General features: G+C 45.3%; 1 protein-coding gene across 1 annotated transcript in view; it reads right to left on the minus strand.

The window, feature by feature from the left end:
- CCDC146 (coiled-coil domain containing 146) overlaps positions 1–27,058 on the minus strand; it is a 1,030,007-nt gene that overhangs the window by 498,654 nt on the left and 504,295 nt on the right. The window contains exon 7 of the mRNA XM_085654014.1: positions 19,105–19,178. Within this exon, the coding sequence (XP_085510140.1) occupies positions 19,105–19,178 (74 nt within the window). The remainder of the gene's footprint in view (positions 1–19,104; positions 19,179–27,058) is intronic.

A 27,058-nucleotide genomic window follows, 5' to 3' on the forward strand; every position in this document is an offset into this window, starting at 1 on the left:
GGTGAAGCCGCTCCTCCTCCTTGGAAGGGTGAGGGGGAGGATAGAAGGTAGGAAGGGTAATGGACTGCCCCAGATGGAAAGGAGTTACCACCTTAGGCAGAAAAGCAGCCCTGGTCCTGAGTACCATTCTTTCAGCATGAATGGTCAAGAACGAGGTTTCGAACTCAGAGCTTGAAGCTCACTTACCCTCCTGACCGAGGTAATGGCAATGAGAAAAACTGTTTTAAAAGACAATAGTCTCAAGGGACACTTGTGCAAAGGTTCAAAGGGAGAACCCATCAAGTAAGTTAAGACAAGATTTAAGTCCCATTGAGGCACAATAAATGAAGTAGGCAAAAATTTGTTGGTAAGGCCCTTAATGAACCGTAATACAATAGGTAATTTAAACAAGGACGGCTGATCCGGCAAGCAAAGGAATGCCGACAAAGCCGGTAAATAACCCTTCACAGTAGCTACAGCAAAGCCTTGCTGAGCAAGAGAGAGAGCAAACCGAAGGATGTTGGATAAACGAGCCCTCAAAGGGTCAATAGACTTCTCCCCACACCAATGGACAAATTTGGACCACCTATACGAATAGATAGACTTGGTGGAGTGACGCCTGGCATACAAAATCACGTCCGGTGGGAGAGAAAAAGAATTCAGGTTGCCCCGTTCAATCTCCAGGCATGAAGGTGTAAGCTCTGGAGGTGGGGGTGTAGAACCTGCCCCTGCGACTGTGAGAGGAGGTCTGCCCTGAGAGGGAGACGGAGCAGAGGGCACGAGGAGAGGTGGAGAAGATCTGCATACCACACCCTTCTTGGCCAATCCGGGGCGATCAATATGACTTGGGCCCGGACTTGGCGAATCTTCCTCAGAACCCGAGGAATCAAGGGTATGAGAGGAAACGCGTAAAGGAGATGTGAGTCCCATCTCAACTGAAACGCGTCCCCCAAAGCTCCCTGCATCGGATACTGGAGACTGCAGAATGACGGGCAGTGAGCGTTCTTGTGAGTGGCAAACAGGTCCACCCGAGGAGTTCCCCATGTCCGAAAGACGTGATGAACCACCTAAGGATGGAGCCTCCACTAATGGTCGGCAGAGAACTGCCGACAGACAGACTGCACGCACGTTCAGAACTCCGGCCAGATGATTTGCCATCAGACAAATCTGATGATCCTGAACCCAGGACCAGAGACGCAGAGCCTCTCTGCAAAGACAATGCGACCCCACACCTCCCTGCTTGTTGACATACCACAACGCGGTAGTGTTGTCTGTCAGGACTTGAACTGACTGACCACGAAGGGAGGAAGGCCTTGAGTGCCAAACGTATCGCCCGCAAATCCAAAAGGTTGATGTGAAGCAACCTTTCCTCTGGAGACCAAAGACCCTTGATCTCCAGATCCCCCAGATGCGCACCCCACCCTAAAGTGGATGCATCCGTTATCACTGTGGCCACCGATGGAGGTAGATGGAAGGGCTTTCCTTGAGACAGATTGCCCTCCATGCTCCACCAAGACCGATCTGCTGCAGCTTCTCTGGAGATCCTCAGACTCCCTGAGATCTCCGTTTTGCTGATACCACTGCCTGCGGAGGCACCACTGGAGCGCCCTCATGTGCCAGCGTGAATGGTTGACCAGCAGAATGCAGGAAGCAAACAGACCGAGCAGGCGAAGGACCTTCATGACTGGAACGACCGCGCCATTGTAAAACAAGGGAATCATTTCCTGTATATCGAGAATCCTTTGTGGAGGAGGGACTGCTCGACACACAGTAGTGTCCGGTACCGCTCCTATGAACAGGTTGCGCTGAGAGGGCACCAGGTGAGATTTGGGCACGTTTATCGAGAAACCCAATTTGAACAACAGTTGAGTTGTAACCTGCAGATGATGAAGCACCTTCTCTGGTGACTCCGCTTTGATCAGCCAGTCGTCCAGATAGGGGAAACTGGAATCCTCGACCTTCTGAGATGGACTGCCATCACCTTGGTGAAGACTCGAGGTGCAGTAGTAAGACCAAACGGGAGAACCGCAAACTGATAATGTTGCAACCCTACCGGATAACGGAGATACTTCCTGTGCGACTCCAGGATGGGGATGTGAAAATACGCATCCTGCAAGTCGATCGACACCATCCAGTCCTCCTGTTGCAGCGATTGAAGAACCTGCACAAGGGTAAGCATCTTGAACCTCTCCTGCTTCAGAAAAAGGTTCAAGATCCTGAGATCCAGGATTGGATGTAGCCTGCCATCCTTCTTGGGTATCAGGAAATACCGGGAGTAGCATCCCTGACCCCTTTCCCGCTCTGGAACCACCTCTATCGCACCTTTTTTCAGCAATGTAAGGACTTCCTCCTGCAGGAGAAGGTGGTCCTCCGAGCAAGCACCTTGGCATGGAGGGTAATTTGGAGGCAATTCCCGAAAAGGAAGAGCATACCCTTTTTTTGCAAGATTTAGAACCCAAAGGTCTGTAGTGACCGATTCCCAATCTTGTTGAAAATGGGTAAGCCAACCCCCCCACAGGACCAACATGATCCAGAATGGTGGATCTAGGGCTGCTTTGCAGTGGTAGGAGGGAGGGAGGAAGAGGAGGGTGAGAGCTGACGACCTTGTGGACGACCTCTGACCCTGCCCCTGTAGTTCTTATACAGGGTATTTTGCTGCTGCTGCTGGTGAGGCTGCCTATAGGGCCAAAAGGACTACCTCCCAAAACCTCTGTACCTCCTGTAAGAGGAACCTCTAGGCTGTGCCTGCAGGCCTAGAGACTTAGCCGTGGCTTTGCTGTCCTTGAACCTTTCCAAGGCTGCATCGGCTTTCTTCCCGAACAGCCCAGAACCATCACAGGGCAGGTCCAGAAGTGTTGCCTGCACATCAGGAGAGAACTCCGACGATCTAAGCCAAGCACTTCTCCTTGTGGCAACCGAGGAGCCCATGATCCTGGCAACAGAGACCGCAGTGTCCAAACCACTCTGAATAACCTGTCGTGCAGCCACCTGAGTGTCCGAAAAGACTTCTTTAAAATTCTGCCTGTCCTCCTCAGACAATTTAGGTGCCAGCTGTTTTGCAGAATCCATAAGAGCGTGGAAATAACGGGCCAAAATACAGGTGGCATTTGTGGACTTCAAGGCCATATTCGCAGAGGAGAACACTTTATTGGCCGACTGATCAAGCTTTTTCGACTCCCTATCACTAGGAACTTGTGAAAATGCCGCAGATGACTTCTTTGAACAGGCAGCTTGAACCACCAGACTTTCAGGAGAAGGATGGGATGTAAGAAAGTCCGGTTCTCCTGGAGCCGCCCTGTACCTCCTAGCAACAAATTTGGACACTGCTGGAGCTTAAAAGGGCTTACGCCAAACCTCCATGACTGGCTCAGTGATGGCATCATTAAAAGAAAGGAAAGGCTACCACATTGGAGGGAGAATGGAGAACCTCCGTCAGGATGTTGGATTTAAATTCAGCCGTTGGGAGCTGCAAGTCCAAGAGCTCCGCTGCTTTCCTTATGACAGTGTGGTAAGGAGCCACATCCTTAGAGGGAGCATCTGTAGGAGGAGAAAGCTCCCATTCTAGGGACAAATCAAGGCCACTTGCCTCTTTTAGTTCCTCAAACAAGTCATCTGACTCCAAGAGCTCACCCTCTTCCATTTCTTCCACCGGATACCTCTGCTCTTCCAATATTCTCTGTGCCTCTCTCCTGGATCTAATCCTCAGAACCGGCATCGGGGGCGCCGCACACAACACAGATGGAGCCGGAGCTGGCGTCGAACACGGATCCGGAGGTACAGCCTGAGACGGACAAGGTCGAGTTGGTGGAGCCAGAGAAGAAGGAAGCGGCGTCGACGTCCTCGGCGCCGAGAGATGCCAAGACGGCGTCGCTGGAAAGAATGGCATAAAGGGAGCCTGAGCATAGGCCTGAGGAACCGCCAAATTAAAGCCCATTGGACCCATGGGACCCGAAGGTGCTCCAGAGGGGTACATAGCTCTAGAAAAGACACCATACATGGCATACAAATAATGCGATGGGTCTTGCCCCGGGCCAGCAAACGGGAGGTATGGTTCAGAATGAGGCATTACCGGACTCGGGCCTACCGGCGCAGACGGAGCCATTGGAGTCGACGACTCATCAGGAATAGGAGCCTCTTCCACCGGAGCCGGGGAATGCGTCGGCGTCGGAGCCGGAGAGCGCTCCGGAGAAGCTGCAGGCGAAGCCAGCCAAACAGGTCAAGCCGGATTCGACACAGAAGGAGAGGGAGAAACATAGTCCTTACAACGTTGAGGAACTGGTGAAGTCAATCTCGGAGCCGTCTCCTTATCCAAACGGCGTCGAGAGCCATGCCTCTTCTTTTTATGTTTCTTTGACTTTGAAGCATGACCCGACGTCGACTTCGAACCCGACCTCGATCGCCTTTGACCTCTCATCTCCTTTCTCATTTTCGCTATAAATAGCTTGGCTTCTCTCTCCTTTAAGGCTTTTGGGTTTATCTTGCGGCAGCAAGAGCACCCCTCGACGTCGTGATCTGACGACAGGCACCAGACACAATCCTCGTGTGGATCCGTGATGGACATGTGTTTTCCACACTCCCTACAGGGCTTGAAACCGGACTTCATCGACATCTTAACCCCTTGTGTGCCACGCCCTTTCCCCGCCCTGTGCCGGGCGTTGCATTAGCGGGCGGGGTTCATGACGAGCTGGACTCGTCATGGGCACAGCGCAACCGCGGCCCATGACGAGTCCAGCTCGTCATGGGCACAGAAGGGGTTAAGAAAGAACCAAGATGAAACCAGAAACACAGCAGAAACACAAAGTAACTAGAAAAGCTAAGGAGAGTCCCAAAAAACCGTTAGCGTCGAAGGCGCGGAAAAAAGGGAACTGACGTCATCACGCCGACAAGGTCCTCTTATGGATCCAGTGATGTCAGCGGAGCCGTGTGCGGAGCCGTGCTTCTGTGACGTCGTCCTCGTCGGCGTGGATTGCTACAAAAGTTTCCGAATGTTGCTGGCGCGGGGGATATTCACAAGGTGAGGAATCCACTGGCAGATGTATCCATCAGAAGTATTATATAGCAATGTAGCCTGTATAGGCGGCAGCATAGAAACAAGGTAATTAGGACATTGCACCTTTAAGGTCCTTCTGACCCCCAGTGCCTCATCATGCCCTGTAGTTGGCAGTTTACTCAGTTTGTTTTGTCGAGCGAATTAGCAGTATAGGGGTATACATATATTATCCGTTCCGTTGGAAAGAAAGAGTTGCTTATGAGTTCAATGGCGATTCCCGAGAGAGAACACCTTACAGGTAAGAAGCCATTCCTCCTCTCTCAGGGGATCTCCATTGATAATCATAAGCAGTGAATAGATTAGCAAGTTATCCCTCAAAGATTCAGCGAAGGAAGAGATAAAAAAGGAGAAATGTAAAATTAAGCAAACAAATTATTTAGAGATGCTTCCCCAATTTGGGCATCAGCCTTAGCATCTAAATCAAGGCAATGGTTTTCATAAAGGTGTGAACTGATGTTCAAGTTGCAGTCTTGAAGAAAAAGTTAGTACCTTCGGCAAATGCATTATCTGGTAGAGACTATCTAGCTGCAGATTCCTTACCTTTGAATTTCCCAGGCGTCAGGCTGGATCTGGAAACTTTTGCTGAGCAATACCCCTTGTGCGCCGTCGAGTGGCTCCGCGTGACATCGTCGGCATTGTTAGTGTCGGTCATAGCGTCACAGTACCTATGTAGGTGCCACCCAGGTGCACGGACATCAGTACTTTTTGTTTTTTCCACACCAGAAGCACAGAGCCACGAAGTAACTGACGTAGTCGTGTGCCAAACTAGGGCCTTGAAAAGGGGAGTAACACTAGCTCTATAACATTAGCCTGCAAAGCGGGGAGGCATGGATGGGATGGTAAGGAATCTGCAGCTATAATGCGTTACTGAGGGTAAGTAACATGTTCATCTGATAGACCCTTCAAGCTGCAGATTCCTTACCTTTGAATTAGATACCATACCATCCTGGCGGTGGACCAATACCTCAAACTAGGAAATCCGGCAGGACTGAACAGGCAAAATGCCCGTCTCTGCAGACTTGACTGTCCAGGCAGTAATGTTTAGCAAACATGTGCAAGGATGCCCACGTTGTTGCCTGACAGATGTCTATGATTGGGAAATTCCGAGCCAATGCAGTAGTCGCAGCCTTTTCCCTGGTGGAATGGGCTCTTAATCCCTCAGGGGGCTGCTTCTTTGCCAAGGCATAGCAGATATTAATGCAGAGAGCAACCCAGCGAGAGATGGTCCTTTTCTGCACTGCCCTCCCCTTCTTCTCTCCCACGTACCCCTCAAAGAGTTGGCTGTCCACCTGGAACTCTTTTGTGCGGTCAAGGTAGAACAACAACCTTCTTTTTGGGTCCAGTCAGTGGAGATGCTCCTCTTCTTTAAAGGGAGGCGAGGTAGTAAAGAAGGTGGGCAATGTGATGTATTGACCCACAACTTTTGGCAAAAAGGAAGTCCGGGTCTAAGAACCACTTTATTTGGAAAATACATCAGATAGGGAGGCGAGAAAGATAACCACAGCAACTCACTCACCCCCTGGACAGATGTAATCGTGACTAAGAAGGCTATTTTGATGATCAACAGCCAAAGGGGACAATTATGCAACGGCTCAAAGGGAGCACACATCAAGTAGGTGAGGACAAATTAAGGTCCCTCTGTGGCATAACAAAGGGCATGGATGGAAACAAGTGACCAGCCCATTTAGAAACCTATCTACAATAGGAAACTTAAAGAGAGAGGGCTGGTCTGGCAGCCGCAAAAAAGCAGACAGGGCTGAAAGGTAACCCTTGAGAGTTACCAAATTAGAGCCCTACTGGGCAATGTTCATAATAAATAAAAGAACAGTAGAAAGAGAAGCAGAAAAAGGGTCATTTACCTTTATGTTCAGGATAATACGAATTTCTGCCAACAGCAGGCATATACCATCTTAGTGGAGGGCCACCTTGCCACCAAAATAACGTTGCTTACTTTGGGAGGAAGGTCAAAAGCCATCAACTGCCGGGCTCAATGTCCAAGCATGGAGGCGCAGAGTTGAAAGGTTCGGGTAGAGGACACTCCCCTGCTCCTGCGACAGATGATCCTCCCAAAGGGGCAGCCTGATCGGAGGATCGATGCTCATTTTCAGTATATCTCTATACCAGACTCTCCCAGTCTGGAGCCACAAGAATGACTTGGACCCGGTCACTCCTGATCTTCTTCAGAATCCTGGGCAGAAAGGCATACAGCCGACCTGTGCTCCACTCGCAAAAGAAAAGCGCCGCTGAGTGATAGCTGCCTGTGAAACGCCATGGCGCAGTACTACTGACACTGCGCGTTCTTTTCGGAGGCGAACACATCTAACCAAGTTCGTGCCATTCCTAAAAGAGACCTTGCACCACCTCCGACTGGAGACACCATTTGTGGTCCGCTAGGCATCTGCGGCTAAGTTCGTCCGCCCTGGTGTTCAGAGAACCTGCCAGATGTTGAACCACCAGGGTTATTTACTGCTGTTCCAGCCATGTCCAGAGATGCAGGGCATCCTGACAATGAGTCCACGACCCCACTCTGCCTCACTTGTTGCAGTACCACATGGCGGTGATTGTTGTCTGTGAACATCTGCACTAACTTCCCCTCGACAGAGGGAAGAAACGCCTTCAATGCCAACTGAACCGCTCGGAGCTCCAACAAATTTAAGTGGAACCCTGACTCTGCCGGAGACCAGTGTCCCCTGATCTCCACCTCTTCCAGATGTCCGCCCCATCCCAGAAGTGACGCATCTGTCACTACTGTGAGATCTAGATGGGCAAGCGAGAGGGTCTGCCGTTGACCCAATCGTTGATCGTCATCAACCACTGCAGATCTTTTGCAGTCCCTTCTGAGATCTGAACCACATTGGTGAGATTTCCCTGATGCTGTGCCCACTGGAACTTCAAGTCCCACTGCAGAGCCCGCATACACCATGTGGCGTGCTTCACTAATAGGATGCAGGAGCCTCAGAGTCAGTCTCACCAAAATCCATGATAAAGGCAGAAATATCTCTATCATGGCCTGAATATCCTGGACTCACCGCTTGGGAGAATAGACACGAAACTGCACTGTGTCCAGAATGGCTCCAATGAAAGGGAGCATCTGAAAAGAAATCAGGTGTGACTTCAGCAGGTTTATAGAGGACCCTAGCAGGAGGTTCACCATAGTCTGAAAGTGGGTGACAACTGTCTGGGGTGAGGACGCCTTCAACAGCCACTAGTCGAGGTAGGAGAAGAACGATAGCCCTAACCTGCGAAGATGAGCTACAACCACCACCGTCACCTTGGTGAACACCCGAGGGGTGCTGGTGAGGCTGAAGCGGAGCACAGTAAACTGAACCGCAGGCAATGCCTGTGGCATGACAGAATGGGGATGTGAATATAGGCATCCTTCAGGTCCAACGCTACCATCCAGTCTACTTGGTCTAGGGCAGATGAGACCTGAGCCAGAGTGAGTATCTTGAATTTTTCCTTCTTGAGGAAGTGATTGACAGTCAAAAATCTTTAAAATGGGCCGCAGCCCTTTGTTCTTCTTTGGAATTGAAAACTAGCTGGAATAACAGCCACTGCCTACTTCTGAAACCGGAACCCTTTCTATAGCTCCCTTGGCCAAGAGAACTGTAACTTCCTCCTGAAGCAATTTTAATTGATCCTCCGTCAGCCGCTCCGGATTTGGCAAACTGGGATGAGGAAAAGAAAGGAAAGGTAGAGAATAGCCCTCCTGAATGATCTGCAAAACCCAATGGTCCGATGTTATGGACCTCCAGTGGGGAGATGATGGATTCACCTGCCAACTGGAGTGGTATGGTCTTGCAGAGTCAGACTAAGAGTGGTTGGAGGCTGCCGAGAGCAGGGTGGCTTACATTCCATAGTCGGAATGAACCGCGTCCACGTCCCTGCACAGCTTGGGAAGCCTGCAAAGGATGGTGTCTGGGATAGGACTGAGGCGGCCGGAAACCCTTTCCATTACCACCAAAGGAGGGAAAGGTAGATTGGCCACTAGGAGTAGTATAGAGGCCCAAGAATCTGGCCATAGCTTGAGAGTCCTTGAACCTTACTATGGCTGAATCTGCCTTTTCCCCAAAAAGGCGGGTTCCATCAAAGGGCATGTCCATCGGGTTTGCTTGGACACGCCCCGAGAAGCCAGTTGTCCTAAGCCAGGCGTGGCGCCTCAAGGCCACTGTTGGGAAATCAATCTGTCCAGCGAATCGGTCGTATTCAAGGTCACACCTGATGGTGAATTTTGCTGCATATCTGCCATCCTTAATAGCTTGAGAGAGCACAGCCCGGGCCTCCTCCAGGACTTGTGGCAGCACTTGCGCAACCATCTCCCAAAGGCAGTGGGAGAAACAGTCCAAAAAGCATGCGGTATTCACTGACCGCAATGCCAGGCTGGAAGAAGCCAACATTTTCTTACCAAATGAATCTAGCCTCTTGGATTCCCTATCTGGAGAGGCGGAAGGGAACGCAACCTGGGATGTAGAGGCCTGCAGCACCAAACTTTCTGGGGTGGGGTGTTGGCTGAGGAACTTTGGGTCGCCCAGTGCTGAGTGCATGCAAGATCTTTTATTTGGTTTTTGCATGCTGGCACCGCTTTCCTCCTCCTCGGTGTAAGTAGTATTGACCAATATCACGCTCCTTGACCAGAAGTGGTGTCCGGTGTCTAGTCACCTCCCCATCTACCCTGTGCAGGGTCTTAGTGTCTGCCTGCACATGTCATTCTGACAGCTGTGTGCGCAGACAAATTGAGCTAGGGTCCACTGGCATCTGAAAATGATTGTAGCCTGTTTCTCAGTTTTTTTATCCTGATGGGTAGGTGCTGAAGTGATATCACAGGATCTGGAAAACCAGAGTAGATGGCAAAGACAGATACAGAGATTCTTTCATTACAGTGGTTTCTTTTACAATGTATCCTTTCAGGTGCTAAATGAGCTCCTGTCCTTGGATGAGAGACAGAAACTTCCTATTAATAATTTAGAAATGCCATTAGAAATTGCAGATACAGGTTACATTATTTAAGTACAATGTTTAGTACATTGCATTTATCTCAGAGTGGTCAGGTAGGTGCTGTTAGGTACCAGTAATTCTCAGCATAAGCATATCAATGCCCGCTCCCTCATTTTTCGTTCACTTTGGCTATTCAAGGCTTATCATTTGCCTCCCATCATTTGATTGTTCCTTTACCATTTGTATGCTTTATGCACCTATTCTTTCACCATCTGATGGGTGATGTTTGAAAAAGTGCCCTCCATCCTTCTATCTGGGAAAACCTCACAGGATCCATCAATTGACATTTTACTTCTTTTGCACTGTCCACCCAAGCTCAGTCACATCTCATGCCCCACTCATAAATGCTTTTTATTTGAGAACAGCTTCATCTTTCTGCACTAGCCTCTTCAATATCATGGCCTATCCTCATTTCATCCAGTCAAACTCCAACTGATACCAGAGGTGCTTAGGATGGCACCAATAGTGCCATCTTGAACATCTATTTTTCTGTGTGTGTTCAAGGTGAAGAAAATTCTCCTACCTCAAACGTCCTAAAAGCCCTGTGTACCTGTGGAATGACAGAGGGACAGCTGTGTAAGATGCACCCTGTGCATCCTCTGCACAGGAAATAGCAAACGAGTGAGCTCTGGCAATGGGTAAAGTGTCAATTTAAGTAACATGCTAGAAGACCGACATGCAGCTTCACTGTCATGTTTAGTGGCACTAAAAAGTGATACAAACATTTTGGAAGAACTCAGTACTCATTTATTGCAACTATTAGACTACTGCTGAGGATGTTATTTTAGGAAATCTTCATTTTAGATGATTCAACACCAAAACATTAGGAATGCAATTTTTATTCTAGGGGTCTCAAGGCTAAGCATTCGAAAAATATACAAGAGAAACCTGAAATCTGAACTTTGGTTAAGGCTCAATGAAGTGGTAGTAAACCAAAGCCAAAAGACAATATACAAGACTTTCCTGCCAATTATGCTTTTTTTGTTAGGTTCATCAACATTTCAAGCAGAACGCAATTTTGATAATAAAAACAGTTATTAACAACCCTGACGCCCACTAACAAGACAGACGTTGCGTCTAACATGGTGATGACTTGTTTCACAAACCTGGTCCTTTTTAGGAAATTAAGTGCCCCAAGAAGCCAGAGTAATGCCATTGCACAGTAGCAGAGATATTTGTTTTTATATAACTGCTATCACTGCTCTCCTAGCATTTGTTAAACATTCTTTATAACATGCAGTCTCATTTCACGGGCATTTGACTGGTGCAGATTACTCAGCAAGTCTGCATTTAGGCTGCCATTTTAGCTGGACAAGAGTAAAATACTTTTATTAACAGCAAACGGGCAGAGCAGGGGATTTTTTAATTTTGGGAAATAGCCTGACAGAAAGCACACAATAAACATACCCACAGATCTTTAAAAAAGTTCATTTCTCAAAGCAAGATGTGCTTTTGTAAGGGGAGGGGATAACGGGTTTACACGTCATGACCTTATTAAAGGCTGAAATGTCTACTGTTAATGAACATCAAATTATTGAATAGTAGGATGTTGGTAGGAAGTTACAATTTGAAAAGCCTGGTGATTAAAAAACCCAATAATTTTTTCTTTGGTTATGTTTTACATAATTTTTTTAAATTATTTTATTCAGCAAATGTCAGATTTCATTATTATCATATTACAAACAAATCATTCTGCAATACAAAAACTAAAATTCATTAAAGTAGAGTTATTTGACTATAGCCGTTGATCACAGCCATCCTGTTATTGGGGCCCATAATTGCTCACCAAGTATCTTTCTCCTATGGCCTTTCAATTTATAAAGAGCCATTTCCATATTATACAGAGCGAGAATCCTAGCCCTCCATACAGATAAAAGAGGTGGATCCGGGCTCAGCCACAGCGAAGTTATACAAAGACGCATCACAGCCATACATATGAATAAAAAACCCTTCTGTGATATTGCCCATTTGCTAATTGTTATATCAAATTCAGTGCCAAACAGAACAAGACCCACATTGAGGTCTACCGGTATTTCTAAAGAAAAATTCAAAAAATGCTGTAGGTCGAATTTCTCCCTCAATAAAGCATACAACATAATTTGACTGTGTTCACAGAGATCCCCAATAGTCCTAATACCGGCCGCACGCCGTTTCGCGCGACAGAATGCTGAAAGATTGTGGAAAAAGCCCCAATCTGGTTTGATTGGGACTTTTTCCACAATCTTTCAGGATTCTGTCGCGCTAAAGTGGCGTGCGGCCGGTATTAGGACTATTGGGGATCTCTGTGAACACAGTCAAATTATGTTGTATGCTTTATTGAGGGAGAAATGCGGTCTTGACAGGGGTGACTTTTTTTAAATATTTATTTCTATTTATTTCTATTTATGGAGTTTTGTAAAGCGCTTGGTGACGCACAGCGGCGTGTCCCCGCGCTAAGGAGCGGCTGCTAACTGGAACCTACAGAAGTGGAATACTTTACTGTTCGAATAGTGTAGTTTTGAGCTTGGCTCTAAAGATTAGTTCAGATGGTTCGAGACGCAATATTAAGGGTAATGTGTTCCATCTGACGGCTGCAAGGTACCTAAAGGATCTTCCGCCCATCCGTGCTCTGGACACCTTGGGGACAACAAGGCGTCCCGAGCCAGAAGATCTGAGGGAGCGGGACGGTTCATAAGGTGTCAGCAGTCCTTTCAAAGGGAGAGGAGACCTCCCGTTGATGATCCGATGGCACATGCAGAGTGCTTTGAAATCAACCCTACTTCTGATCGGGAGCCAGTGCAAGGACCGAAGGGCCACCGAGGATGCGGCTCTTCTGGGTAGTCTAAGTACTAGCCTAGCAGCGACATTCTGTAGGACCTGTAAACGGCTCAGATTCTTCTTCGGAGTCCCTAGATAGAGGAGGTTGCCATAGTCCATCTTTGAGGTGACTAGTGCATGCACAAGGGTTTGACGGGCCTTTACAGGTAAAAACTTCAATGCCTTCCTGAGACTTTTGAGGGTCCCAAAGCATGATCCGACCACCCGGTTGATCTGAGGGCCGAAGGTCAGGTCGGAGTCGAACCAAATGCCCAAGTTTACAGCTGCGGAGCTTCTTAGATAAAGCTATTATAAGGGGCACCTGCTCATTTGAGGGAATATGCATCCTTGAGATAATAAGGGGCAGATGTAAGCTGGCGCAATTGTATCTTGAAGTTACTCTGGGTATATCGATTGAGATCCCTTATCTTGAACAACACACAGATCTTTTTCCAAACAGGATACGCAGCCATCAGGATTTTAAATCTGTTTTTCTTGTAATAACTCGGCTCTATAATCCTAACAAATAAGTACCGAGCTTCTAGACCCAAAATTAATTCATAAATAGAGGGAGAAATGGCCGGGTCCTGAGCAGCTCTTTCTCCAAAAAATAAAACACCCATATGCTGAAGCAAAGATATACAACAGTAAAGACGAAAATTAGGAATAGACCACCCCCCACGAATTCTAGGTAAGTAGAGCCACTTCAAGGCTCTTTTCGACCTTTTATAGCTCCATAAAAACCGAGAGCACATCCTTTCTAATCTCAGAAATAAAGAATTGGGAAATAATAGCGGAATAGCTCGAAACAGATAAGAATTTCGGGAAGATTAGGATTTTAATAACATTGCTTCTTCCAAAAAGGGACAGATGCAGATGGTCTAATTTCTCCAAAGTTTTATTGGAGGCTGTGATAATAGGATCAGCATTTAAAGCAGGGATATCTTGTACTTTCGCAGAGATATTTATACCCAGGTATACTGCCTCAGCAACTATTTTGGCATCAGACGGACAACCCCTCTCCGAATGTAAGATCTGAGTTTTAGCTAAATTCAGTTTATAGCCTGAGAACCCAGAAAATTCCTTGGTCAAAATCTCTATTCTTCCTAGGACCCTGGTCACATCCCTTGTGAGAACTGCTAGATCATCAGCATATGCCAATACTTTGACGTCATGTAACTGAGGTTTTACTAGAATATTCAATGAGTCGTGTTACAATTTAGAAATTAGCGGCTCAATATAGAGAGCAAAGAGGAAAGGTGAGCAGGGGCAGCCCTGTCGGGTACCCCTGAACACCCTAAGCTCCTCCTATTCCACCCCCGAGACCCGGACAGTAGCAGCTGGTTTCCTGTATAGAGCCTGAACAGCCTTCAAAAATCAAGAGGGAATCCCTTCCAAATAAGTACCGACCATAAGTAATCCCAGGAGACCCTGTCGAATGCCTTCTCGGCATCCAACAGGGCCACCCCCATCTGAGAGTGTCGCCTGTGCCCAATCGAATAAGGATATGACACGTCTTATATGGTCAGTAGTGCCTCTGCCAGCAATAAAGCCATGCGGACGTATTGAGACTATTGGATTAATAACTTTGGCAATTCTCCTAGCAAGTAATTTTGAACAAATCTTGCTATCGCAATTAATTAAAGATATAGGTCGGTATGAGCCTAGCTGCATCCCATCCTTCCCCCTTCTTGAAAACCCTTATCATTGTTTTAGACCACGAATCCGGGGGGATACCTTCAAAGGCCTGCTGAAATAGCGACAATAACTCTACCCCCAGTTCCTCCCTAAATGTAATATAAAACTCCAATGGGATCTTATCAAGACCCATCGCCTTACCACGCGGAAGTGAGAGGAGAGCCGCCTCCACTTCTTCCCATGTAATCGTCTCCGATAAAATATCTTTCTGTGCTTCTGATAGAGAAGAGGTCGCGATCCCTGCTAAATAGCTATCCGCCTCATCTGTTTCCTCATTAGAATACAAATCCTCATAAAAGGCCTTACAGGCTTTCCGCACACCTTGAGGAGATTCCTGAACTATTCCCTGAATATCTTTGATTTTAATAATTTTTGCTTTGTGTCTCTTTTTGGCGCAATCGATTGGCAAGAACTCTGCCAGCCTGCTCACCATATTCATAGCACTCTTTCTTATGGAGCTGAAATTTAGCGGCAACCTCATCCGCAAACTGCTGATAGACTGAGGATCTTTTAATAGCAAGCTTTCTCAATACCAGAGTCAGATCCACTCCCTCTTATTTTTTTTATCCAACTCACATTCCACAGTGCTAAGGTCCAGGATGCGCTTTTCCATAATCTTCTTCATAGTTTTGCGTTTTTGCACCGCGAAGCTCAGGGTCTCCCCCCTGAGTCCCGCCTTAAACGCATCCCAAACCACCCCTTCTGGGGCAGACTTCGTATTAGTCTGGAAAAAACCGGGCAGCCATTCCCCGATAGGATTACAATACTCCAAATCTAGCAACAATTTCCTATCAAAGGTCCAGTTAAAAATGTGTGGGGTAAGCCTCTCAAACTCAATCTCTAAAACTAAGGGATTGTGGTCAGAGATAAACCTCGGCAGAGTAAATATGGACACCTCACCCAACATAGTGTAAGAAACAAAAAAAAATTCCAATCGAACCAGTTTTTTATGGGGAGCTGAGAAAAACGTATAGCCTGCCTGACCGGCATTAAGCCTGCTCCAGACATCAGAAAGTCCTTGATCCAAAACCAATCTATGGACACTTTTATAAACTCTTGACTTCCTGCTGTGATAAGCCTGGCTAGAGGCGACATCAAAATCCCCATCCAGATGTATATTGAAATCCCCACAAATTATAAGAGGTTGAGGCCAGAGAGACAATTCTAAATTGATCTTATCAAAAAGTTCTGGGTCATCCAAATTTGGACCATACAGAGTACAAATAGTAAACGCCTTTTTGTTATTAAAAATGGCTTCTATAATGGCCCACCGTCCCCATTTGTTCTCCTTACATTTCCTGGATGTTACTACTCCCTTCTTACAGAGAATAGCAACACCCCTAGTGTTGGCCGACTGCCGTGAGCATGCAAGCAGATCCATGCCCAGCGCCTTAAGCCAGCCCCTATTTGACCATGAAATATGTGTCTCTTGCAAACAAAGAAGATCCCAAGATAGCGCCTGGATTACCTTGGCCAAGACCTGTCTCTTATTTGGATTATTCAAACCTCTTATATTAAGAGTACAGACTACCAATTTGTTCATTTATATAGATGAGTTTGGCATTTCGAATAAGCCTCCACCCCTCCTCCAGTGCTTTTCCCCCACTTACCCTTGCCATTCCTCACGAAATTAGAATCACATAGAAAAAATAGGATACTACAGTTGAATTTCAAGTTACCACTGTAATCGAAAAAACCTCCGTACCAACACAGAGAAATCATACAGTGCTGAATTTTTCACCCCCGAAATCCCCCTTCGCCTCCCCTCCCAGAGCAACCAACCCCCACCCCAAACAAACCCCCCCTCCCCCACCCAACCCCACCCTACCAACCCCATGAAGCAGTGGGACCATCGTCCCTTACGATGTAGAGTCAGGTACCCAACCCCCCCTCCCCTCGTCTCCAAACGATCCATGCTAAGCCTACTTATCATCTCATAAACACATTTGCTAGTTACAACAAAAAAAACAACAAAACAAAAAAAAAAAAAAAAAAATCGAGGCTCAAATCCAATCTATTCACCAGCAAACAAAACTTTAGAATCACAAAGTCATAAAGTCTGCAAAAATTCCTTGGCTGGCGCTTCAGCAAAAACATCTGAGTCCGCCCTTTTACAATAATCTTCAACTTGGCCGGATTCTGAAGATAAACCGGAGCCCCTTTTGCCTGAAACTGGGGAATTAACTGCCGTAGTCTCCAACGAAGATCAACAGTGGACTGACAGAAGTCAGGTCTAACAAAAAAATCACAACCCTTCGCATGCCCTTTCTTATTAGGGCGTGCCAGATCAAAAAGTGCCTCGCGAGCCAAAGAATTATTTAATGAAATAAGAATAGCCCGCGGGAGGGGAACAGTCTGGCCCACAATCTTTCTCTGATTAGCTGGAAAGCGATGAGCCCTCTGTACCTCTGTCTGCCAATCCCACTGTGAGAGCTACGGAAAAGCCTCGCCCAGCAATTCCACTACAAACTTGCGGGGGTCAGAGCCCTCTTTGCCTTCAGGAACCCCCAAAATTCTAAGATTATTATGACTTGAGCGATTCTCTAAGTCAGATAATTTCCACAGCAAGTAATCGCGATGTGCTTTAAGAGAGGCTGTGGTTTCTTTCTGTATGATAAGGTCGTCCTCCAGGGCAGAAATCCGGGTCTCGGCATCATTGATTCTATTAGAGACATCAGCACACATCTTCACCACCCTCCGTATCGAATTTTGCAATTTTTTAGATGCATTCTGTGTGCGTTTGCTCTCAGCCTGAGTTTCTGCCCTATGTGCCACAATCAAATCGTAAATTGTTGCCAATGTTATCTCTCCATTATCACTCCTAATAGCACCAACAGGTACAGATGACAGAGACTGAAGGGGGAGCCACTGTATTTGGCAAACTCTGATAATCCCAGGAAAGTGATGCATCTGACCCAGGCGGGCTTACCCCTTCCACCAAGTTCATGCCACTAGATACATTCTCTAGAGCCCTACCAGCTGATGCCATCAAGATCTTTGCCTCATCATCATCTTCTTCATCGCCAGAACTCACTCCCACAAGCCAGTCTTTTACAAGGCTCTCGGCTGAAGAATGGTCGGACAAGGAGAAAAAGTCATCGGCATTGGAAACTTTGTCAGGTACCTCACATAGCTCCGGGTGAATCTGGTCACCAGCAGCCACGGATGTCGTCACAGCACCAGCCCTTTCATTTTCGGCCATGACCATAAGGGCGGAATCAGATAAAACAATACCATTGACGACAGCACCCGCTGAAGTAACACTGGGCTACACACTTGTAGTTTCCAAGGGTTAGTTCAACTCCCAGAGTGCCACTGGATACAGACACAATTGCAGGCTCACCGCTCTGCGAAACTCCAGAATGAGGATGAGTCAAAATATAAGTACTGCCTTCCGTTACCCCCATCATTTCACTCACCCTGCTCCAAGCAAGAGTTGAGTTTTCTGTGCACCCCTGTATTGTGTCGTCCATACATACAGAGAAGGACGGTGCGCACTGAGTGTCTGAAACATTGCCACCATTGAAAGCCCGCACTTCAGCCTCCTCCTGGCGTTTCTTTTTGTTAACTCTCGGCTTAAATATTGCCGGTACAGCCTGGGTCGCGGCTTTGAGTGTTCCAGCACCGGCAGCCGCTGGCACCTGGTTCGCCGCCCCCGGTACGAGAGCTGCAGAAGATTGATTGTGCCTCCGGGGATCTTCACCACCGCGCGATGTTTTACTTTGAGCAGCAGTAGCAAGTCGAGTTTTGACCGGAGTCCCAGTCAAAGATGCAGCCACCTTTGGTCTCAATGAGCGAGCTGCAGCTTTGGACGCCATAGCCCAAGCTCCGTACTTTCCGTACCCAAGCACCAGAAGATAGCTACCGTTGGAGACCGAATTACACAACCGGTAAGGGGGCTCAGGTAGTAATAATATCCGCCAAAGCATCAGTATTTTATTACGATTCGTTTCGTTCGCCTAAGCAGATCTAGGCTGGTCACAGAATCCCTTTAACAGAGTCGAGGAGAGGAGCCACCTGCTCAACCGGCCATCAGCGTGGCCGCCATCTTGCTTCCTCATGTTTTACATAAAACATATCTTTTGTTATGAATGATTCTAATTAAGGTAACATTTTCAATACAAAATAATGAAACCAACTCGCTAATTTACAAAAAAAGAACAGAACAGATTTAAACATGTAACTTGACAAAATTGAGTTAATTCTAGTAGAAAAGGTGAAAATAGCTCACACTAGACTAAATCATTCACATTTTGTAAATAACCCAGTCTCTCAATAGCTATTAAAGAAGAACTCAAAGAAACAACAATTCCGATTTACGATTTTTTTTCTTTAAAATGTGTTGAGTTGCACAGCTAATGTATTACTGTGAACCAACAGTATTTTGACACATTGCATCCAAGCGTATGTAAAGTTCTGGTATCAATTAATTCATGATATTTGATTCACGGTAAACCGATTACATCTATTTGCTTTTACTTTGATTGTGCTTGCTTTTACTTGATTGAGTATTCAACCAACATTTTATTTAGGTAAAATTACAAAAACAATAAGAAGTATTTTAGCAGACAAAATGTGAACCATACATAATTTTGTGGTTAATCTTCTCCATTTCCTTCGCAAGCTGAGGGGGAATATTTTGAAGCTGCACCAACTCCATCTGATAACAAACAAAAATGAAGTAAAAAAATTAATTGTGTGCACATTATTAGAAAATAATTTCCCAAGTAGAAAATAATAGAATTACATTTAGCAAATGGTTCAGAAAAATTGTCCCTTTCACCTTTTAATGAATTAGCCCACATTTCTAATATTCATAGTTTTACGGGGAAGTCTGCAATGGAGCTTTGCATATTTTCATGAAAGCAACAAACATAATGAAAGGTAACATAGTTGTGTTTAATTTTGCATTATTAACACTAACCGGAAACGCACTTATATAAAATGATAGGGTTATTTCAGGATTTCATACAACATGCATCAAATTAGTGGACTGGGCTCTAAAGCAATTCACACTTTTTTGTTTGTTTTTAGCAGAAAGAGGTTTACCTACATGGAAACTGATGCTTTAGTCCCAGATCTGCACTGGAAACTTCTTCTGAAAATCTTTAATTGCTTTTGAGAGGTATTAAGGGAGCTTGCATAAGATCATTTAAAGTAGCAGTGTCATAGTGTTGTTACATAGGGGCACAAGTCTTGCTTTCTTTGTTTAGTGCACGGTTTAAGTGATATCTCAACCAAATGTACTGTGTGATAGCAGAGTGGCTATTTATAAACAAGGTAAGAATGCGACCTACCTTGGCAGGTTTACTGTCTAATGACTGAATTGAAAACGAAAAAATCATTTTCTTGAAACTTTGTGTTCTGGGATAAATCAGAGGGGGAATCCCATGGTGAATAATGTTAACTATGAGTCACTAAGGACTCAGCAGGTGAATAGAGATTATCATACTATACATTTTCCGTCCTCAGGAAGAGGAATCATTACTAGAGAGCACCATATGGTGTGTGTTTGCAGATGTGCACAGCTGTGGTTGAGTCCTGAAGTCTATCTGGAGGTTGAACGATGATTTCCTGCTGTTCAAGCAGATGGTGGTGGCCTTGAAGAGTGGACACAGAAAAACAAGTTACATTGAATCATAAAGGTTGGCCACATATCCCTAAGATTTGAGTACTCACAGCTAAAAACGTTTTATGAGTAGCAGGCCACAGGTTGGAACCATGGCAACACTTCATACTCCCAAGGTTAATAAAAAGATCATTATTAAGTTGGAAAATATTAACAACTTCTTATTTGCAAAACTACTAAACCGTAAAAACTGTGGTTGCAAGCTTTATTTAAACAAGTAATAACAGTTATTATTTAGGGACAGCTAATTTACTTTAGTTGACTGCAGGAGTGTAGCTAAAAGTGCAATTCGGTTCACTGTATGCCCTTGCCAGATATACAGGTAATTTCTTTTATTATTTACTGATACCCCTGTGACCCCTCGCCCCAAGAGAGCCATAGGGGCAGGATATTTTTTTCAATATTAAATTGGTATTGATTTTATTGACAATAGTACAACCACAATGTACATTGACAGAATAACTCTCAGTTTCAAACGGTGCATTGACTGAGTTCTTGCGCCAGGGGCTTAGAAATCTTACTGTCCTAATGCATCAAAACAAATTAGAAATCCAATGGACTACCCCTATACACAATCTGTTAAGCAATGCTGCATAGGAAATGTTTGATGGTAACAATTAATCCCACAGGAGTCACGGACACAGTAGAACACTAAACCCTCTTTCATGGTTGAAAACACACTCAAAACAGCACCAAGCAATAAGAGAGGTACTTTAATTTTTTTTATTTTAAAGTCCTAGTCTAGTGCATAAAATGTGAACTGTAACCACACAGAATGCAAACAGAAATGCAGTGATGCAGGTCATGGTCAGTGAAAACAGCAAGAACATTTCTATCATGGTTAAAAGGTTCTTAACATACTAACACTGCGAAGCTATTTTTAGGCACCAAGCTACATTTTAGCAGAAGCAGTAAATAGCAAGCCCATGTTTCGAGTTTCTTAACATGGATCGCACAGCATACCTGTTTTTGCTAGAACTATAGCAGCTCAACTATTCTGTCAGAGCGTTGTCTAGAAAATGAAAAACGGCCGAAAAATGGGTAGACTTCCAACTTCAAAGTCCTAGTGTGAAGTTGTTCTAACCTTTGGTAAGATACCTGTGTTTTTATAGTATCTGATCCCCCATCTTATCTTTACTTACATAAAACATAACTGCAGTTGCAGACACTAAAGGATCAACAAGACTAAACAACATGGTGATCCATATATTGACTATATTGCCCAACACCTAAAAAAAAAAAAAAAAAAAACTTATACATTGAGCGTCCATGATATTATGGCAGTGTCCATACTTGAAAATAATTGTAAAAAATGTCAGCCTAGAAAGCCAGCATTTCTTTACATGTCTAAGAGCTTCACACTTTCTAAATGGAGATAAAAAAAATTCTGAAAGCAGACAGAATAAAAATAAGAGGCTTAAATGTGAACTATTACGATGTTTACGACTTTGTGCCCATATTTATTGCCTATGTTTCTTTGTCTTTTAGTAAATGCACTTGAGAGGATACAGTCACAGCCATCAATAAAGGAAGTCATACGCCAGATTTTTATTACATTCCAGTGGGAGGCTTACACCACGAGTGAAGGTAACTCAAGAGCCTCTTTGTTTATAGGCCATGAGCGACCCAGAAGTGTTAGAATTATGGGCAAATGACATCCGATAAAAGGTCAACAACTGATGGGCATTTGGTTGCATCTACGGACGGTTCATGTGGATTACTGCAGGAAGTTTGTACAACTTCTACATTATACGCTCACTGCGTCTGTGCCGGGTGGTTTCAGGCTCTCAGCAGCTCTCTGCAGGCTCACGGGTCCGCTCTTTCTTTCACGGAGCCATTTGTGCCCCGGGCCCTTCGCCAGCCTCTAGCTCTTTAGCCCGGTGGGGAGCTTCTTTCAGCGTCAGCCTCTGTCCTCTTTCCCTCTTTCAGGCCTGAGACAGCAGTTTCAGGGAACAGGGATACAGGGGCTCTGGGGACAAGGAAGCAAGGAGTGCCAGCCAGTACAGTCGCCCGGACTCGCCTGGAGCAGAGGGGTGCTGTGGTATTAGAAAAGAAACATTGGCATAGCCAATAGGTCTCGCTTTTGGGACCTTATAAGTATTTAGTTATGCAGCACAATATTCTTGGTGCAACAACATGTGGAGAAGTGTGGCTCAATGATTAGAGCGGCAGACCCTGATGCAGAGGTCTAGCCCGGGACCAGGGTTCAATTCCCCGCCTCGGCGGGTCTTGGGCTCAAAAATTCCACGGACCTGATAATTCTCGCCTCGGTGCCATTCCAATCATGGAGTCCCACTCTGCAACTCTGGGCAATAGCTTGCTTAATCTCCACAACGGCCCCCACAACGCTAAGGATGCCTGTCCTCCACCTTGGGGGTGCCCAGGAGTGGACGCCTCACAGGGAAAGCCAGGATGGGTTCCACAGAGGTATTCGTACAAGCGCCTTGAGACCCTTGCGGGTGAGTAGTGCGCTATACAAGTATCAATTTACAATTACAACATCAACCGTTGCATGGCTAAACACGTATAAATTCCCAAAGGCGCGACCTATTGGCTATGCCAATGCTTGTTTACATTACTTTCAGCCATTTGCAACATAACTAAAAATCATTAGCAAAGCCAAAAAATGTTACATAGTCAAGACCTAGTGGCTTTGCCAATGCTTGTTCTTTGTTCTGCTGGATGTGAAATGGGGGTGGGTCCCCACGCCCTGCTGGTTGTGGACAGTTACACCGGTAGTAGTAGGAATTGTAGGTGACCCTCGTCATTTTCATAAAGCCACTACTATTGGTCTTGTAGGTTGGTGCGCCACCAGTGTGCTTGAATTTCTTACTGAATTTTTTTTACAAGTGTCAAGTCGTTTCCCGCACAGAGACTAGGGTCTCTCTGCTGGTAATTTTAAAATGAGACATTTGACCCAGGCACTGGGAGGATGAGAGACCGCGCATTATCACCAGCCCTGCAATGTCACTCTCTGCAGCCTTCTTCCCGCTTGTACATAATAGTGTGCTGACAGCAATTTACGATGCTGCAAACAATTGTACCTCATCTGGGGCTTCATTACCCCGCACTGCAGCCTCTGGATTGAGGGGGTGGAGGGGCGGTGTCACTGGGCAATCCCTCTGTAATGTGAAAGGCTTACATTGTTTATGGCTCCTTTGACTGAATGGAGATTTGGCTTCTAAAAAGCTTTTGTAGTATGATCTATGGCAGTGGAAGGAAAGCTGGGAGGTGGGGGGGGGGGGGGGGGGTGGGGTGTGAAGAGAAGGAGGTATGTCCAGAAAGATTGAGATAGGGTGTATGGATGACTGTAGAGAGGATTGGGAGTAAGGATGTAGAGAACATCGACGGATAGCGAGATGGATGCAGAGTTTGATGACTGGAGAGCAGGATGGAGGGATGGATAACATTAAGGATGGATAGTGGGTGTATAGAAGGGTGACCGGAGAGAAGACTGAAAGTATGGCTGGAGGAGAAAATAGAGTGGCAGGATGAAAGAAAGAAGGAAGGTACAATGGATGGATGGCTGAATAGATGGATGGACGGATGGGTGGATGGAAAAGGTACCAAAATGACCTCAAGAAGGAAGGAAACGAGTTATAAAAAGACAGAAAGGAGGAGGTTAAAAGGAAGGACAAAAGGCCGAAAGAAGGATGGAGAAAAGGAAGGAGTGCAATTTCAGAATTCCCTTCCCTCAGTGGACACAATCTCCCGAATGAATGAGGGGTTCATTTACCACATCCACTCACTCAGAAGTATTCAGGGTATTTTATTTTTCTGGCACTCTCTTGATCACCAGTGCAGCAAAAGAACCGATTTCCTCCTTGAATATGCTGATCTCTTTTTAATAAGGTGTCTACAGAATATGATCTTGGCAGGGACTATATCATCGGAAGCCATGGTGCAAATACATGCTAACCACAAGAAGATGGCGGGTATTAATCTTGATAACTGGTAGACCCAGAATCTTAGAACCTTAGGCACTAACAGAGGCCCAGCAAAATCAGTCCATAAAATACCAATAGAATAAAAACAGGGGAAATTGTGTGTTCATAAGTACCTCAAGCTTAACCAGTAATCAATAATGATCCCTATTAGTCATGATGGGGAATACTCATATGTTGAGGCATTTAGAGAATCAACATTTTCTACATTAACAATCCTACTGCTGACCTGAAAACCATAGCATGGAAAGAGGCAGAGTCCTCATGTTCTCTGACACACATACATACATGACAATAACAAGTATTGAAAATGCAATAGGTCTCGCCTTTGATTCAGTTAAAGCCATTTGCTTTGCTAATGGGATTCTATAGCAAAGCAAATGGCTTTAACTTAATGAAAGGCAAGACCTATTGCATTTTTAATGCTTGTTACTTACAGTTGTTGCTTACGAGAAACAAGGCTGGCAGTAACTGCGCCTCTTTTACTGCCAGCCTTGCTTCTCGTAAGCAAGGATTATAAGTAGGCAGTGTGTTTTTATGCACCACTTGCAGGTTTTTTAAATATACAAATTAAAAGGCATTGTTATCTACAATGCCAATAGCTCAAACTCTCGCAAATGTGAGACCTATTGCATTACCAATACTTATTCTCTCATCTTACTGTGGATAGATAACTGGTAGAAGTGTATCCTTTTTTCCGCTAATAGACTGTAATCACTAATTTGCAACAGTATGTGCATTTTGCCTTCTAAGGTGTACACACTTATAAAAGCAGGGTATCCGAACATAAAAATGATTGTATCAGAGGAAGCACATATTACACAATAAGAGGACGCGTTATTCTCACAACTTGCAATTGATCTTGCCATATTCAGGAACTAATTGTGTTGGCCTTTGGCCTACATGTAACTGCACATAACATGTAAGGCACTCGTACCGAATAACAAATAAATGTGAGTTATGCTTATGTGTGGTAAATAAATGGCTCTGCTAGGAAAGCTCAGTTGGTAATGCAATGACTTAAAATTTTGTGTGTGTATCCGGAGGGTCACTGATTTGAATCATGGTTGGCAGGCTGGGGAATAGTAATATGTATGTATTATAGTGCTATGAGGGTCCAGCCCGCAACTGAAAGCACTGTGAATATATAGGTCAGGATTTCAAATAGTATTACCCAAAGGCTACCAAAGTTTAGAAATGTATTGCACACAGCAGAAGACAAGCTGCATGCAGTATAAGAAAGGCTGCCACCAAATGTGCAAAAGGATTCAGCATATAAGTGCTTACATAGTCTTCCAAAGTTGGATAAAAAAATTCAACGAACATGGCAACGGCAGAGAAGTGTGACAACAGGGGAGTGAGAGGATGATGGCAGAGGGGGATGAGAGGGAAGGAAGGGTCAAAGATGAGGGGGGGGGGGGGGGTTACATAAAACTGTTGACAAAGAAAGCGAATAACAGGAGAATGGTAGCAGAGGAAGAGAATACCAGCGCAGCAAGTTGACAGAGATGTGATTGCCGAGGATGGTGATGGCTGAAGATGGTGATTGCAGGGTAAGTTAATGGCAGGAGACTGTGAGGCTTTGACAGTGAAAGAACACTGGTAAAATAAAATACTGAAAGGTTGCCGCAAAATAAATCAACTTTGGGTGTCAAAATCTCCATGCTGGTGCTACAAAATACAGAAAGGGGGGTCCTATTTAGAAGAGAGAATTATAGAATGAAATCCCAGGAATGAACCAGGCCATTTTATATTGACTGGCTGCATGTGAAGCATCTTGAGAAGTGCTAATACAAATTTCACCAACCTACCCTTTACTTACAAAAAATTAACAACTTTATGTGCTCGATACAAAAGAAAAATTAATAATAAAATGCTGAGCGTAGCGAATCACCAATATACATTTCATAGGAAGCAAAAAAATTAAAAATAACCATCTGGATTTTAAAAATAGCTTATGAAAGGGATGTGCTGTCTAAGAAACCCCGAGTTGGATAAAGCTAAAAGGATAGCAGTGGCTGCATACTGATCTGCATTGCCACTGCCCTGCGTTTGATTCCAAACCATCAGCAGGAACGCCCACATATAGACTGACGCATACTGGGGCTATGCGGAGCACGCTATAACAAACACCTGATAACAAGGGTAAGATGGGAGGGTTCTTAAAATAAGTATGGACATGTGGTAGAGATGTTAATACTATAGCTATGCTGGGAGAGCATATTTGCCCTGGGGCTGTGCTTTTAATATGGCAAGAGTCTGTGCAGGCAGAGTCCCCTCGTACGTGAAATGACTTGAACGTTTGAATGACTGTTTGTAGTGTCTATCCCTGCAGCGCTGTGGCACCAGTTGGAGCGTCCACCTCCTCAATACAGGTCAGGTGCGGTGGGCAGCGGACCGCTTGTTTCATGCCAGAGGTAGGGCAAGCCTATAGGTATATTTTGTATAGAACACGGCTGCTGTGTTCAGTAGGTCCAAGGTACCATCACTTACGGTGTAACCTTCCTGAAACGTGAGAGCTTTCTGGGATAAGGTTTGAGTACAGCCTCTGGTGGCATGGCTTGACAAAGTCTATTTTTTTCAATATTGTAAGCTTTTGGTAAGCAGCGCAGCACAGTTCTTGTGCAGCGCTGCTTATTAAAATCTTACAATATTGATAAAATAGAGAAAAGAAAGGGGCGGCTTGCCAAAGTCTATTTTTTCAATATTGTTAACCTTTGGTAAGTAGAGCAGCACGTTGCGTGTGCCGCGCTGCTTACTAAAAGCTTTCAAGAATGAAAAAAATCGACTTTAGCCAGCTGCGCCGAAGGAAAGAAAGGCAAGGCACGCCAATGTCTATTTTTTCAATATTGTAAGCTCTTGGTAAGCAGCGCAGCAGGCTGCCAGTGCCGTGCTGCAAAGGTAAAGGTTGGGCAAGCCACATTCAAGTGCAGCCGCCATTAATAATAATAAAAATATATAAATGCG

The sequence above is a fragment of the Triturus cristatus genome, chromosome 4_1 (assembly GCF_964204655.1).
Source record: "Triturus cristatus chromosome 4_1, aTriCri1.1, whole genome shotgun sequence".
NCBI classification, from domain to species: domain Eukaryota; kingdom Metazoa; phylum Chordata; class Amphibia; order Caudata; family Salamandridae; genus Triturus; species Triturus cristatus.